This window comes from Anopheles arabiensis, chromosome 3 (genome assembly GCF_016920715.1).
Source record: "Anopheles arabiensis isolate DONGOLA chromosome 3, AaraD3, whole genome shotgun sequence".
Classification (NCBI taxonomy): domain Eukaryota; kingdom Metazoa; phylum Arthropoda; class Insecta; order Diptera; family Culicidae; genus Anopheles; species Anopheles arabiensis.
The window spans coordinates 69,434,326-69,451,220 of NC_053518.1; the positions used below are offsets into that span (position 1 = coordinate 69,434,326).

General features: G+C 47.7%; 2 protein-coding genes across 9 annotated transcripts in view; one reads left to right on the top strand and one right to left on the bottom strand.

Annotated features, from left to right (window-relative positions):
- LOC120903644 (teneurin-m) overlaps positions 1 to 13,571 on the top strand; it is a 520,615-nt gene extending 507,044 nt beyond the window's left edge. For 7 of the 8 annotated variants that reach the window (XM_040313191.1, XM_040313195.1, XM_040313192.1 and 4 more), the window contains 2 exons: positions 616 to 642; positions 3,594 to 13,571. In XM_040313191.1, coding sequence (XP_040169125.1) covers positions 616 to 642; positions 3,594 to 9,489 — 5,923 coding nt within the window. In that variant the 3' untranslated portion in view covers positions 9,490 to 13,571. The remainder of the gene's footprint in view (positions 1 to 615; positions 643 to 3,593) is intronic. The other variant, XM_040313190.1, reaches the window with a different exon arrangement.
- A 1,978-nt stretch (positions 13,572 to 15,549) lies between these two features.
- On the bottom strand, positions 15,550 to 16,630 carry LOC120904069 (splicing factor 3A subunit 2). The gene is made up of 2 exons (XM_040313797.1): positions 16,510 to 16,630; positions 15,550 to 16,429 (listed from the first exon to the last, which is right to left on the bottom strand). The coding sequence occupies exon 2, from the start codon at positions 16,423 to 16,425 to the stop codon at positions 15,655 to 15,657; it is 771 nt and encodes a 256-aa protein (XP_040169731.1). The 5' UTR covers positions 16,426 to 16,429; positions 16,510 to 16,630; the 3' UTR covers positions 15,550 to 15,654.
- Positions 16,631 to 16,895: the final 265 nt, after the last annotated feature.

Genomic DNA, 16,895 nt, shown 5'->3' on the forward strand with positions numbered 1-16,895 from the left:
TCCAGCTGGATTGGCTTTCTGCCGACCAGTCGTGATGGAGCGAGGGAGGAGAGGCAATATCCTGAACAGAGGGAGGCCAGCCATCGGGTAACAGCCGGTTGAACATTGGCATATATTTTTTTGCCAACATTCCACCCAGATTGCCTTCTACACTGTAAGCCACAGAGAATGAACCCCTGTTTATAGCAACTTTGTTACGTAATGATAGGTTTTTGTTGCTATCAGTGTATTTAATTAGTACACTAAAAGGCTACTAAGGTACTTAGACAGCTTGATCATTGAAATTATACACAAAACAAGTCCCAATTTGGTTGATACTAAAGGGTCCAAAATCAATAGTTAACTCTACACCAGTTCCATCCATAAAATGTACTAACAAAGTTCCCATAATTCGTACTAAATTCATTCCCACTTATCGAGAGAAACCACGCAATCTAACCACGTATTCCATTTTTGCTTTTCTCCTTCCATTTCTATCTCTCTCTATCTTCGTAAACAAAATCTCGGCTAACCACTGCTAAAACTAACCACTACTAAACAACAACAACTACTTCTACCTCTACTACCTCACCATCACTACCTACTACTACTACTATTCGCTTCGTGAATGTGCAGCGTTTTTTGGAATCATTTTAATGCAAGGTAAGACCCCGGAAAAAGAAACCACAAAAAAAACGTCAAAAAACGAAAAATAAGAGTAATCCTTTGGGGTCGTGTCCGCATATTCGAGCGAGAAAGGAAAAACAAGTCACTTAGAGCAAGTAGCTAGAGACGAGCGAAAATCGAGCAAGCTAACCTAACTAATACTAACACCGTCCGCGTAGCGTATAACACACGAGTATAACACACCAGTATAACAGGTCAAAGCAAACAAAACCAGTAGGGGTTGTAATCAAACTGTTGCGGAATAATTCCTTCATCCATCCACACACATACCTTTCTACTTCAACAAAACCCTTCCCACTACCTACACACCCATCACCTTGCTGCTAGCATTCATGCCTTCCCCAGAATTTCCCTAAACAACTCCCATCGAATGTTACTCTCGTTCCTGTCCTGTGCTCTTGAGTAACATTCTGCATGTGTTCCAAGCCTAAGTCCCAAGCCATATCCTTCCTATATGTTCCAAAACCCTACCCCGTTTTCCCCTTACCCATTTTGATCTTTAGTTTTGTGTACCGTGATACCGAATTTATGTTTTGTATGAATTGTGTTCACCAACACTGCCAAATGCGTTCTAGCGAACTTACTGACATTGCGAGCGATTTGTGTTTTTTAGTGTCCGTTTTAGTTGCATTTTTAAGTAGATCGTACTGTATTATCTGTATTACATTTCTTCGTTTGTATGTGTGTGTGTGTGTGTGTGTGTGTGTGTGTGTGTGTGTGTGTGTGTGTGTGTGTGTGTGTGTGTACGTGAGTATGTGTGAAAAAGAGTATAATTTGTATGAATGTGTGTTGTACTAAATAGAAGAGTACAGTCTGTTCCAGAGCTACAAAGGTCTTCAAATATTATATTTTTGGTGCAATTTTGTACTGATTTGACTCGTTCAATCATTTAAAAATCAATAATTTATATTTTGTGCAAGAATCCACCAAGTTACTTCATTTAGTAGTTCAAATTAGTAACTTGTATTTAAATTCAAAACAAAAATACTTAATGGAAGTTCTTCCAATATTGGATTAGTTTTTTGAAGATTCCAAGAACCACCTGAAGAAGTTGGTACATCAAACCGGATCTATACATGGATTTCTACGGGTTTTTTGTTGTTGTAAATTTAGGCTCTTTCTGCCTTGAACATTGAAGACCACTGCTTTTGGGATATTTTTGATTGAAAACGAGATGTTCAACTGACCCGAACATTCGTGTTGCGCTGCTGTCTTCGGAACGCACCAATCGCGTATAACTCAGGAACAGACTGTCCATCAAATGCCTACATGGCACTGCCAGTGTCACACTTGGTCCAACAGGATTCCCTTTGTTTGCTGTATGTGTTTATTAACGTACACGCACCACACTGTGCTGGCCCAAACGTGCGTAACGGGTAATTAAATTTTTCTCTGCAAAAGAAACGCTGCCAACCTGTCAAGGCCCGTGTGACACGAGCTCAGCAGGGGCAGACGACCCCGACAAATGACTTTACACGATAGCTGTGTATCTGTGCGTGCCCCGTAACCTATGACCCACTTTATTCAGATGTTGGAGCACCAACACTGGAAAACATGCCTACTGTGTGTGTCCCTGCTGGATTGCTGGAGCTGGAAAAAAGCCCTTCAACCCCAGAAAGCAACAGTGGCGCACACCAGTGGACATATGACAGCAACGGCATACGGCTACTGCTGCTCACACACTCACAGCTCAACCAGTAGTAACCCAATTTGAGCCCAAACACCAAGCACCTCGTTGCTGCACACGTAAATAAAATATAACCGAATCATTTTCGGTACCGTACGATCCTGCCAACTTGGCCGAGGTCCATGCTGTCGTCCCCCTCCGTGCATGCCGCCCGGCCAGTTATTCATGTGGAAATTTTTAATGGGACGCTGCATGTTGCAGTTGCGGTTTGCGCCTATCCCACAGCCTCCGGGCCCCGAAAAATGTGGCAGTGCAATGCAGGGAGAAGAACTCCGGGGCTTCATAAACCCGAAATTTATCACCCGAGGTGTATATAGACAGCGGTTGAGTGAGGTCAGCATGTAGATTGTGTACTGCTGATTGGGTGCTGCAGCTACATAAAACTGGAGCGCGCAATGTGCAATAAATGTGCAAAAAAAACAACCCTCCCAACGGCGGGAAAAGCGGGTCAGATATTGCACATTATCGCGTGGAGAACGCATGTTGCCACCTAAATTGTAGCTGTACGTTGTCCGAAAGTGTGTGTGTGTGCGTTTATGTCATGTTTGAACATTTTAATGCTATTACATAGAAAATATACTTTTCAGCTTGCGTGGATGCATTAGCGGCCATGTTTTTTGGTTTTTTGTTTGGGTTTTTTTGTTACGAATTCGCTTGTTTTAGGACCCGGCTGGTCACGTAATGTTTTTGTACCATGCCGTACGTTGAACGCTTAATTCTATTATCAGTTCATTTATTTATCGTTCCGGAAAGGGAGTCCAGCGGACCATTGGAGCTCGCCGAATTCCAAGGGACTGCCAGAGTGCCGCGTAGATTACGATGTTTGTGTGTATCACGAACGCAACATCATTTCGCTTAATTCAGTTACAGGCTTTGCATGCGATTTAGAGTAGCGATTTTTTGGTTCCTTCCTTTAGCTTGATACGACACTACAAAATCGCGTTCAATTATGTTTAATTTTATCGCATTCATTTTCTTCCCAACAACAACAACATCTCCCCAACAACCGCATTTCGCTCCAACAAATCTCCAACTGTTTGTCCTTTGTGAAAAAGCTGTTTTTAGCAATTAAGATTTTATAGAATTCAAGACTAGAGAAGCTCAGGACTCTCGGGAGCAGCTGCTCCAGAGAGAATTCGCTCGCAAATGTCCGTACACGTCCCCGGAGGGACCACAACTGCCCGCTTTCCCCAAATGCAAGATAACACTCTAATATGGTTTCTGGTTTTGTCCCTTACAGCCGTTCCGCCGTCATACGTGGGCGCGTAGTTACCTCGCTCAACATGGGACTGGTCGGAGTGCGTGTCAGCACCTCGACCCCGCTGGAAGGCTTCACCCTAACCCGGGACGATGGGTGGTTCGATCTGATGGTGAACGGTGGCGGTGCCATCACGCTCCAGTTTGGCCGCTCGCCCTTCCGACCGCAGACGCGCATCGTCCAGGTGCCGTGGAATGAGGTCGTCATCATCGACACGGTTGTGATGTCCACCTCGGACGACAAATCGCACCATGGGCCACCGCACACTTGCTTTTCGCACGACTACGATCTGATGAAGCCGGTTGTGTTGGCCACGTGGAAGCATGGATTCCAGGGAGCTTGCCCTGATCGTAGTGCCATCTTGGCAGAGTCTCAAGTCATCCAGGAATCGCTCGCCATCCCCGGAACTGGGCTAAACCTTGTCTACCATAGCTCCCGTGCGGCGGGCTATCTGTCGACGATCAAGCTGCAGCTCACACCGGACGTGATCCCGCCGACCCTGAAGCTCATCTACCTGCGCATCACTATCGAGGGCATTCTGTTCGAGCGTGTGTTTGAAGCGGACCCTGGCATTAAGTTCACCTACCCCTGGAATCGGCTCAACATCTACCGGCAGCGTGTGTACGGCATCACGACTGCGGTCGTTAAGGTGGGCTACCAGTACACCGACTGCAAGGACGTGGTGTGGGACGTGCAGACGACGAAGCTGAGCGGGCACGACATGAGCATCTCGGAGGTGGGAGGCTGGAACCTGGACATTCACCATCGGTACAACTTCCACGAGGGCATCCTGCAGAAGGGCGATGGGTCGAACATTTACCTGAAGCACAAGCCGCGCGTTATACTGACCGCGATGGGCGATGGACATCAGCGACCGCTCGAGTGTGGCGATTGTAATGGTGTGGCGACGAAGCAGCGACTGCTGGCGCCGGTTGCGCTAGCGGCAGCCCCGGACGGTAGTCTTTACGTTGGGGACTTTAACTACATCCGACGGATCATGATCGACGGTACGGTACGGACGGTGGTGAAGCTGAATGCGACGCGCGTTTCTTACCGCTATCATATGGCGTTGAGTCCGCTGGATGGATCGCTGTACGTTTCGGACCCCGAGTCGCATCAGATCATCAAGGTGCGCAACAAGGACGATACGCACGATCCCGATCACAACTGGGAGCCGGTGGTGGGCAGTGGCGAACGCTGTCTTCCCGGCGACGAAGCTCACTGTGGAGATGGCGGACTGGCTCGGGATGCGAAGCTTGCCTATCCGAAGGGTGTTGCGATCTCGTCTGACAACATTCTGTACTTTGCCGATGGTACAAACATTCGCATGGTGGATCGTGACGGTGTGATCAGCACACTGATCGGTAACCATATGCACAAGTCCCACTGGAAGCCGATCCCGTGTGAGGGTACTCTGAAGATTGAGGAGATGCATCTGCGTTGGCCGACAGAACTGACGATCAATCCGCTTGATGATACGCTGCATATAATCGACGATCATATGATCCTGCGAATGACACCGGACGGTCGAGTTAGAGTCATTGCTGGAAGGCCGATGCATTGTGCCACTGCTGGTGGATCCGGCACGGGTGTTAGCACGGGTGTAAGTGGAGCGTCCTCTGTTGCTTCGCTCAGCTACGACACAGATCTTGCGATCCACGCAACACTCGTTATGCCGCAGAGCATTGCCTTTGCTCCTTCTGGTGATCTTTACGTGGCGGAAAGTGACTCTCAGCGCATCAATCGTATCCGCGTGATCGGAACAGACGGGAAGATATCTCCATACGCCGGTGCAGAGTCAAAGTGTAACTGTCTCGAGCGAGGATGCGATTGCTATGAAGCCGACCACTACCTAGCGATCAGTGCGAAGTTTAACACTATCTCTGCCATTACTGTGACACCAGACGGACATGTCCACATCGCGGATCAGGCCAACTATCGCATCCGCTCCGTTATTTCAAGTCTTCCGGAAGCGGGAACCTCCAAGGAGTACGAGATCTACGCCCCGAACGCACAGGAGATCTACGTCTTCAATCGCTTCGGCCAGCACATTGCAACGAAGAACATCATGACGGGCGAGACGGTGTACAGCTTCCTGTACAACGTGAACACCTCGAACGGCAAGCTGAGCACGGTGACGGATGCGGCTGGAAACAAGGTGTTCCTGCTGCGCGACTACACCTCCCAGGTGAACTCGATCGAGAACACGAAGGGTCAAAAGTGTCGGCTGCGCATGACGCGCATGAAGATGCTGCACGAGCTAAACACACCGGACAACTACAACGTGACGTTCGAGTACCACGGGCCTACTGGGCTGCTGAAGACGAAGCTTGATTCGACTGGTCGGTCGTACGTGTACAATTACGATGAGTTTGGAAGGCTAACGTCGGCGGTGACGCCCACTGGCAAGGTGATTGATCTGACGTTTGATCTGAGCGTGCAGGGCGCCACCGTGAAGGTGACGGAGAACTCGCAGCGCGAAGTGTCGATGCTGATCCAGGGCTCGTCGGTGGTGTCGAAGGTGGGAGAAGCGGCTACCAAGACGACGGTAATGCTCGACGGTGGTACTACGAGCGTTTCCCCCTGGGGTAACGCCGTGTCGGTTGAGTCTGTCCCGTACGTACTGCTTGCGGAAGTTGATCCACTTCTCGGTGAAAGCTACCCGGTACCCTCGAAACAACGCACAGAGATCAATGGTGATCTTTCGAATCGCTTCGAGTGGCGTTACTTCATCCGCCATGTACCGGTGAGGGGCAAGAATGCTCGCACACTCACACAGGTTGGAAGGAAGTTGCGCGTAAACGGAGAAAATCTGCTCACGTTCGAGTACGAGAAGGACACATCCTCGATCACAGTCTCTGTGGACGATAAGACAGAGCTGCTGAACGTTACGTACGATAAGTCATCGCGCCCGATCGCGTACAGACCACAGTCGGGCGAGTACGCGGACGTCGATCTGGAGTACGATCGGTTTGGCCGGTTGATCTCGTGGAAGTGGGGCAACCTGAAGGAGGAATACACGTTCGATCGGGCCGGTCGGCTGAACGAGATCAAGTACGGTGACGGCAGCTCGATCGTGTACGCGTTCAAGGACACGTTCAGTAGTTTGCCGCTCAAGGTGACGACACCGCGCCGGTCGGACTATCTGCTGCAGTACGATGATGCGGGTGCGCTACAATCCCTCACGACTCCACGCGGACACATTCACGCGTTCTCGCTGCAAACTTCGCTTGGGTTCTTCAAGTATCAGTACTATTCGCCGATCAATCGACATCCGTTTGAGATTCTGTACAGCGATGAGGGACAGATACTGGCGAAGATTCATCCACATCAGAGCGGGAAGGTGGCGTTCGTGCATGACAGTGCTGGAAGGTTGGAGACGATCCTGGCCGGGTTGTCCTCCACGCAGTACACGTACCAGGAGAGCACGAGTCTGGTGAAGCAAGTGGAGGTGCTCGAACCTGGATTTGAGTTGCGGCGCGAGTTCAAGTACCATGCCGGGGTGTTGAAGGACGAGAAGCTGAAGTTTGGCTCGAAGAGTGGACTGGCGTCGGCACACTTCAAGTACCAGTACGATGGCAATGCCAGGCTCAGTGGCATCGAGATGGATGTGAACGGGAAGGAGCTACCGATCGTGAGGTTCAAGTACGGGCCGGCTCAAGGTACGCTGGATGCGGTGAGCGATCTGCGCATCACCCGCAACGCCTTCAATCGTACCGTGGTGCAGGACACTTCGAAGCAATTCTTCACGATTACGGACTTTGACGAGCATGGCCGGGTGAAGAGTGTGCTGATCAACATCAAGTCGTTCGATGTGTACCGTCTGGAGCTGGATTACGATCTACGGAACCGTATCCGCACGCACAAGGTGATGGTGGGCCGGTCTACTTCTCTCGACAAGGTGAACTACAACGCGGACGGGCACGTGATGGAGGTGGTCGGCACGAACAGCTGGAAGTACGTGTACGATGAGAATGGTAACATCATTGGCATTCTGGAGCAGGGTGATAAGACGAATCTCGGCTACGATACGGGTGATCGGGTGGTGCAGGTTGGAGATGTTGAGTTCAATAGCTACGATGCACGTGGATACGTAGTGCGCCGAGGTGAGCAGAAGTATCGCTACAACAACCGGGGTCAGTTGATCCATGCGATGGAGCGTGATCGGTTCCAGACGTGGTACTTCTACGATGATCTCGGCCGGCTTGTGGCGTGCCACGATGAGAAGGGCAATGTGACGCAGTACTTCTACGCGAATCTGAACGCACCGGAGCTGATCACGCACATCCACTACCCGAAGGCGGGCCGTACATCTAGACTGCTGTACGACGATCGGCACATGTTGATCGCCATCGAGACGGGTGATCAGCGGTACTACGTGGCTACGGATCAGAACGGTTCACCGATTGCACTGTTCGATGTCGGTGGTGCGATCGTGAAGGAGATCCGCCGCACTCCGTTTGGCAAGATTGTGAAGGACACCAATCCGGGACTGTTCGTGCCAATTGATTTCCACGGTGGACTGCTCGATCCCAACACGCGGCTAGTGTACATGGAGCAGCGGCTGTACGATACGGGCGTGGGCCAGTGGATGACACCGGCCTGGGAGCAGCTGGCGACGGAGATGCGCCACCCGACGGACGTGTTTATCTACCGGTTCCACAACAATGATCCGATCAATCGGCGCGAACCGGAGGGTAACTACATGAACGATCTGCGCTCCTGGCTGAAGCTGTTCGGGTACGACGTGACGAAGATGCAGGGATCGCGGTACACGCGGGACATGATCTACCGGCCGACGGCCACGATCAAGTCGCCCCAGCTGGCGCCCGACTTTGGCGTCATGTCCGGGCTGCAGTGCATCGTGGAGAAGGTGGACGAGAAGTTTGCCGACTTTGGGTTCATCCCGAAGCCGCTGCTGAAGATGGAGCTGAAGACGCGCAACTTGCTGCCGCGCGTTGCCTACCGGCGCGGCGTGTTCGGGGAGGGTGTGCTGATCTCGCGCATCGATGGCCGGGCGCTGGTGAGCGTGGTGGATGGTTCGAACAGTGTGGTGCAGGACGTGGTGTCGTCCGTGTTCAACAACTCTCACTTCCTCGATCTGCACTTCAGCATCCACGATCAGGACGTGTTCTACTTCGTGAAGGACAACGTGATGAAGCTGCGCGATGATACGGAGGAGTTGCGCCGGCTTGGCGGTATGTTTAACATTTCCGCGCACGAAATCAACGATCATGGTGGAGCGAATGGGAAGGAACTGCGTCTGCACGGTCCCGACGCGGTCGTGATCATCAAGTACGGAGTTGATCCTGAGCAGGAACGTCATCGGATTTTGAAGCACGCGCACAAACGGGCGGTCGAGCGGGCGTGGGAGCTGGAGAAGCAGCTGGTAGCGGCCGGATTCCAGGGCCGTGGCGATTGGACGGAGGAGGAGAAGGAGGAGCTAATCTCGCACGGCGATGTGGACGGATGGATCGGGGTGGACATACACAGCATCCACAAGTATCCGCAGCTGGCGGACGATCCGGGCAATGTGGCGTTCCAGCGGGACTCGAAGCGGAAGCGCCGAAAGAGCGGTGGAACTTCTAGCGGTGGTGGCGGCGGTGGTCATAAGGCAAAGCGAGAGCATCGTCACGAGACGATCATACTGCCATTGCCGGTGGCGTCCGTTGCACCATCGACTTCCGTGCCGACTTCTTCCATGTCGTCCGCTACGTCAACGTCAGCGTCAGCGCCTGCTTCCTCCTCGGTAGCATCGTCAGCGTCAGCGGCGTCATCGTCGGCGCCTACTTCCGCGTCCTCGGTGCCATCTTCGGTGCCGGCCGTCGTAGTGACGTCAGCCTCGGCAGCAACGGTACGGCCGAGCGCCTCCACGTGAAGCCCCTAGGTGAGGGGGGTTCGTCGTCTGCTTCCCGCAGCATAGGATGTTCTAGATATTGTGATATACATAGGAGTTACTTTCCGTTTTGCGCCGTACTTTTCGGTTTACCCCGTCAGTGTGTGTGTGTATGTATGTATGTGTATGTTTCTTACGTTTTATGGAGCATGTTTTGTAAGATCGCGCTAATCGTTGTGTAAAAGTGTAGGCAGAACAAACAAAAAATCAAATCCCCCAATGTTTCCCCTTTCTGGAAGATTCGGAGATCAAGTATCACACAGAGCGTTGGATGGCACTCACACAGTGGGACAGATCATCTCACGATCATCGATCGATTTGCTTTTTTTAAGAGAGAGAAAGAGACGCCATTCCTTCACAGTGACACATTGACTAGTAGAGGCGTTACTTAACGTAACATTACGTTTAGCAGCGCATATTGAGATGTATAGCTATAGGTAATTAACACACAAACACACCAACAGACACTTACTACCCATCGTGCGGTAGGATCATTTAGAGCACTTGAGAATCTCAACCACGACGTGGCACAAGCAGCGAACGTTGAATTTCTTTTTAATCATCTCATAAAACAGTAGATGGAGTGTTTTAAAGACTGCGATGTTTCACTGCGCTGCAGGGTTACTCGCTCGCTCGCTAGATCTCTCTCTATTTATCTCTTTTTCCTGCCCAATCGTTGAGAAGCGCAATAAACGTCGGATGGAAGCGCCGCTAGTACCGTGTTAGCCGTGCCATAATTGTACCCGTTCCATTTACAGAGAGAGAGAAAACACACACACAATCACAGAAAGCATTGTATAAGTATTTGGCGCGCTAACGTCCAAGTTGAGCCTTTCAGCACGAGGTTTGGGAGCTCCAGGAGAGAAACTCGGAACGATTGTACAGACTCGCATAGACTATTTACTACAATTGTAAAACCGAAAGCACACGCCATAGCAAAGGAACAGGGCTTTAGGGGGTTTGCTTTTGTTTCATTGTCAAACTCATCGTCTAATGCAATTAAATCACACACAACACGCTGCACAGAACTTCACTCGTTTCTTTCGTTTTCTCTATTAGCTAATCTCTCTCTGTAGCGCCTCATACAGGTCATACACAACACATAAGAAAACCCACCAAATAATATATTGCAGAGTAAACTAAGCACAGACACACAGACAGGCATACACACAGATTCAAACCACACAACACTAGAGTAAACTCAAGACATGAATCTACTACCACTCAAATGGTTGATTAAACTTTAAAAGTCACGTTGTCGCCGAACCTGGCTGGTTCGTTACATTCGCAGTTCCATTTCTTTGGCTTCTACAGGGTATTTGTAACGGAGGATGCAGGAGGAGGAGAAGGAAGCAGAATAGAGCGAAAGAAGAATAAACAAAACATTGTAAACCAATAGACAAGTAAAGCCTAGAATAGTGTGCAAATGTGTAACGAACAAAAATAAGAAGCGGAAAGCGAGCGCAAAGACTAGGTAAAAAAATTTGTAGAACTCAGCAAAACTAAACGTGTAAAAGGAGACAAGCGAACAAAACAGCACACTCACACACACTAAAACAGTACATTAGAGCAGAAAAGTGTTGTAGTTGTGAGTATCTTTGTGTTTTCCACTTTCTCTTTCCTTTGTTTCATTCCGTGACATTGCATATCGTCATTAGATCACTCTTTGAGGTATGTGGAAATGAGAGAGAGTCTTATCCGCTTATCAAACGCCCCCAGGCATAGGAAATCCGTGTAATTGTTTGTTCATGTGTGTTTGTGAGTGTGTAAGAGAGGTGAATCTCAGCATAGAAAGTGATCGAGGAGCTTTCTCTCTTAGTATGACTGATTCGACATTAGTAGCAAGGAAATGAGTGTGAGGATGCGTGCGTGGTTTTAGCAACGAGAAGGACGAAAGTGTGCGATCGTATCGCGAGCATGTGTTACAATGATTGTGGTGTGTCTGTGGGTTTTAAACGAGAATGGGAGGGTTGAGTAACGACCATGCGAAGTCCCAAAGGATGCGGAACGGAATAGGAATATTAGGTCTTATAGACGCAAGCGATTGCAGCAGGAGAACTACTATGTAATAGATGTCGCTCCCACACGATCACACACAGATCACACATACATACACACACGAGCAAGGGGGGTTGGGGGGGTGGGAGCAAAGGTTGATGCATGAAATCTTAAAAGCAATATAGAAAGTGACGAGCGAAAAAGAAAACTGGTGGCAAGCGCCCCTGTAGTAAGCAGATACTGGTAGTGTGTACTAAAAAACCTGTGGAAAAAATACTACTAAAAACAAAAATGTCACCGAACGCGTCAGAGCTCGGTCGTAAACGTTGTGAAACTGTAGATGAATTCTTGTTTTCTCTCCCATTCCCTCTCATTTCCCTTCCCTTTCTAACTAAAACGCGAGCTATTTTCCAATCCTAAAACAAAAAAAAAACATAAGAATATCTTCCATCCAGAAAACCCTAAAGAAACAAAATGTGTGAAATGATACAAAAATGAGACAAAAAAAGGTTCGTTTGCGTGTTTTCAACTAGGCAAATGAATGTTGTGCAATCAAAGAGAAAAAAAACGAAAAGAGTGGAAGTAACTAAAACAAAGCAAAAAAGAAGAAGAAACATTACGGAAATCGTGACATTGTAGAGTAGCTTGTAAGAGCAGCAAACTAGAGTTGAACAACAACAAAAAACGCACCTTCATTTGGTGCAAAAGTGCTTCATGGATGGATGAATGTGTTTGTTTGAAAAAGATTTGTTTTACGTGTTAAGTTCATCTTTAGCGACTAGAGACGACTACTCCCATGCCTTCCGTATCCGTTACTTTCCTCTAAAACACGTACACACACGCATACAAAAATCATTCGGTAAAGTATAGAAAGTGGAGCTACTCGCATGATAATGCAAAATGTGGAAAAGAAACCCTGCTCCTCCTCCTCCTCCTTCCCCATCATCCTTCCCCAGACACAAGTAGTGTTTAAGGCTAATTGGTGACGCGCCTACTGTGAGTGTGTCGTCTTGCATGCATGTAAAACTTTGTAAATATATTGTTTAGTGATAAAAAGAAGGGAATGAAAAAGAAAACAGGAAGAGTGACGAGGAAGCGAAGAAGCGATAAGAAAGAAGTTGTAAAGAAAACAGAGTGAAAAAAACAAAGACGAAAACATAACAAACGATAAAGAAAAACGTCCGTGACTAAGGAAAGAAGTTAAAGAAAGAAGGAGACAAATGAGATAAAAACAAAAGCGAAAACATTTGAACATGAACGCAAGAAACATGACATTTTTTAAAACATTGAACTGGAACACGGAGATGATCACACATCTTCTTTCCGCTCCCCCCCCCCTCCCCTCTTTTCGCGCGGGCCCTTTGAAGGAAAAGTCATGGTGGGAAGAGGAGGGGTCGGTGAAACCGTTTTTTTTTGTAAATATACCAAAAACTAATTATAACGCAATATTTGACGTGAGACGAAACACATTAAAGCAGTGTGAAAGCTGTTGTGAATTTAAAACGTGGAAGAGAACTGCAGAGTAAACAGAAGAACACATTAGTAAGTGAGAATTGTAGTAGCGAAGGAAGTGAAAAAATGAAAAAGGATAGCAAAGAGAAAGAAAGAGAGAAAGGGAGAAAAAACCCCGGATCGAAACTCGAACGTAGTAGTTGTAGAAAGAATTAAAGAAAGTTTAGCACAGAACAAGTAAAACTGTGCGTCAAGCACCCGCGTCACCTTGGCAGCGCTCATTGGTGAACTGTGCGGGGTGTGTATGTAGATTTGATTTTTTTTTCTTCCCTGTGACTCGCTCTTTCTCTCTCCGTTTGCTGATGGGAAATTCTCAAATGGAGATAAGATAACAACCACACACACAAATAGACAAGCCATGAACGGAGGGCAATGTTGTGTCGTGAAAATTGTATAAATTTTACCTAAGGTATAGTAGTGGAACGAAACGAATTGGAGAAGCGCGAGCAAAAGCCGCGACAGTAGGAAACGTTGAAAAAAGCAAAGAGAAGAAGAAGAAATCCACGTAAAATAAGTTTAAACAAACAAAAGCAAAAACAAAAGTAAAAGAAAAACAGCAAAAAAACATACACAAATAGTAGCAAACAAAATGTGAGAACCGTTGTGGTGTAGAGAAAGGAAGAAGAGCAAACAAAAAGTTGCAAAACAAACGCGCAGAAAGGCAACACCGCGTTAATAATAACATCAAACAGAACAGAGGAGTGAAAGTGAAACAAAACAAGCAAACAAACAAAAAAAACGCAAGCGCACGCTCACACGTGAGCGGTGCGGCAATATTATTACGATTATTCATTATTATTATTATTCATAAAACTAATGAGGAAAAATAAACATAAAAAATAATAAAAAAAATAAAATGGAGTTTTTTTTACTTTTTAGAGTATTTTGGGAAAGTTGGTGAAAGAAAGCAAAGGTGGGGTTTGAACGGGATTGTTGTGGCGGATGTTTTATCGTTCTCATGAAATGTCCATGTCTTGGGTAATGTATGACAATGGCTAGTATAGTAATAGGTCCTAATTCCTAGCCCTGAAAAGTGGCAAAGACATTGTCCTTCCCACTAAGTTATGGGCGGTTAATTTCCCTGAAGATCTTGAGGCTTTTGTAAAACAAGAGGAATGACTCTTCTAATAACTCTTTACAAGAAGATCTATTCTTGCCAGAGGACCTGCTCTTCTCCTGATCAGAGTGTGTGGACACTTTTAATTTGGTATGTTCTTATGTTAGTACATTGGGTACTTATAAAGGGAAGAGCAGTTCCATGGACTTTCGCCACAAAACCGTTAGGTTCTTCTTTAGGTGCTTACTTCAAAGTTATCCAAGGACCATATTCGATTTACAGATTCAGAGAAAGCCTACAGCCTAGGGGCCGCCCTGTGTATAGTGGTAATAACATGCCCGTCAAGAGGTCATGGGTTCAAGCCTACAATGTACTCGTGGGACGTAGGACGCCAAATAGAAGAAGCATGCCTTCAGCACCCATTATCGGTGAGATTTAGATACGCTTTCAGGTTCTTACCTATCTGGCGCTAGAACTGCTTTGAGGTCTTGAGGACCTGCTGTAGGAGTGTCCAAAACCAGTTACAGCTCACAGACTAATTCCGTTATCCCGGCCTTATAACTGGAAAATCTCTACACATGATTGCCAACTCCACTTGGACCTAACACTAGTCCTCTTGTGGATTGCCTTTAATGATATTACGGTCTGAGTCATTCTGTCCCTTGCAGACCACGCAGCATCTCCATGTAGGGAGTTCTGCATGACCCTTTCATACATATTGGGTCAAACATTATTCTTACTGTCTTCCTCTCGAACGCGGTTTTTAAGAGATTTTCATCAGATTTGGACAGTATCCATTAAATAGAGGCATATCTGAATACTGCTACTATAAATAAACATGCGATATGGGTCCCAAAAAAGGATCTTTGAGATGATATAGTCCTCTGTGTATAGCATAACCGGTTGGCAACCGACTGAGGGATGGGAAAAAATATGTTTTCGTCGGAGTCGATTCCGCCTAGCTCAGAAGTTTTCTGGAAACGATTCTGGATAGTAAAATCAATTCCAGAATCGATTCCGTTATTGGCTCCGGTATCAGAGTCGGCTTCGGAATCAGAATCGGTTTCGGCATCTGGATAAGAATTAGCGTTTGGGTCTAATGATGCTTCGCACTGATGATCACAAATAATCCAAATCGTTAACGAACCATTCTCATGGAGATTTCCGGACTGATTTCGCGTCTAAAACTTCTTATTTCAATTCAAGAACTGATTCTCATTCCGGAGCAAATCCCAATTCTGAAGTTAAATCTGATTCCGCTGCCGGAGCATAATGCGATTCCGATTCTGAATCCAGAAACGTTTCCAGAGTCAACTCCAGAATCGGCTCCGGAATTGATGCCGACCACAGAATCGAGTAGGTCCGATTCCGAGCTCCCATCACTACAACACACTTCCCGGGGACTTCTTGTAGAATTCTTAAAGCTACAATTTAAAGGTCATCATTGCAATTAGCTTAAAATAGACAACTTGGTGTTTCACTTTGTTATTTAAGTTATGTATTAGTCCATACAGATATCGTGAAGATTAGTTTAATGGTTCCCTCCTTTCTCTCTCTCCCCTCCCCTCGACCTTCCTCACTTACATGTGCGGCGGGGCCGGTACCGGCATCACGCCCATCGGCGGCGGCGGCACCGGATTAAACATCGGCCGGCCCGGATGCGGCATGCGGTGCACGTTCGGGGGCGGCGGCGGTATAATCTTCGGCTCGAGCTTGAACGAAAACTGGAGGAAAAATTGCTTCGTGTTTTTGTTCCAGTGCGTCCAGAACTTGCCCTCCGTTTTCTCCACCTCGCGAGACGGCACCTTGAACGCGATCGTTTCGTACGGTTCGGCGGCAAACAGCAGGTACTGCCACTTGCGGTCCGGCGGCTCTATCTTTTGCTCGTACGCCGACATGAACCGGTGCCGCGGCACGATGCCGTCCGTTATTTCCGGATAGTCGATCTGGAACAGCAGCGACTGCTGGCCGTTCTCCGGATCGCGCTGCTTCGTCACCCGGTAACCGGGCCGACCAATTTTCACGAACTTTTTCGGCTCAATGCGCGGCTTCTCCGGCTGAATGACCCACGGTGCTTCCTTCGCCTCCTTGGCCGCACGGCGTGCCAGATTGGCCTGATGCTTTTTGCCCTGCGTGTGGGACAGGTAGCTGCCCTCGTTGTTGTGCAGCGTCAGGCAGAGCTTACACTCGTACGAGCCGAGATGGTTTTTCATAAAGTACGGATCCTTGTTCAGGTCGATCGTTTCGAGGGCGAGCTGGCGGAGCCGCTCGCGCCGATCCCGGTTGCTTTCGGACCAGGAGGCGACACCGCCGCCGCCGGTTTTGCCACCGGCACGGTTCTGGAAATCCATCGCACTGGAAAGGGTGGGAGGAAATTACGTTACTTTGCTGTTCACTGGAAGGTGTAGTTTATTGGATAATGGAAAAACACTTACCACACGCTGTATTTAACCGGATTTTAGTAAAAATGTGTTTTAATTCCTCCGATAATCAACAAACAACGCGTCTTTCGCCAGGTAAACAATAAATGCGATTTGACAGCTCAAGCCATTCGTAGCAGCGCCATTTGCTATACAGCGGATGATAGCGGAAGCCTGAATTACAAATCAAGGAAAAAACGTCTTTTCAAATTCAAAAATGTATTTTTCTAAACAAAATATTACGAAAGTGGGATTTTTATACGTGTAAAATGTTGTATCATTCTATTTTAACAAGAATTTAATAAAATATAAAGTCATTCTCAAAACAGCCATATTTGACAGCTAATTTCAAACATCAAATTTACAACCGCCAACTGTCAAATGGTATGACCCCCAGTAGG

Excerpts from the sequence above, each read along its gene's own strand:
- LOC120904069 (XM_040313797.1), bottom strand. The coding sequence starts at position 16,425 with ATGGATTTCCAGAACCGTGCCGGTGGCAAAACCGGCGGCGGCGGTGTC.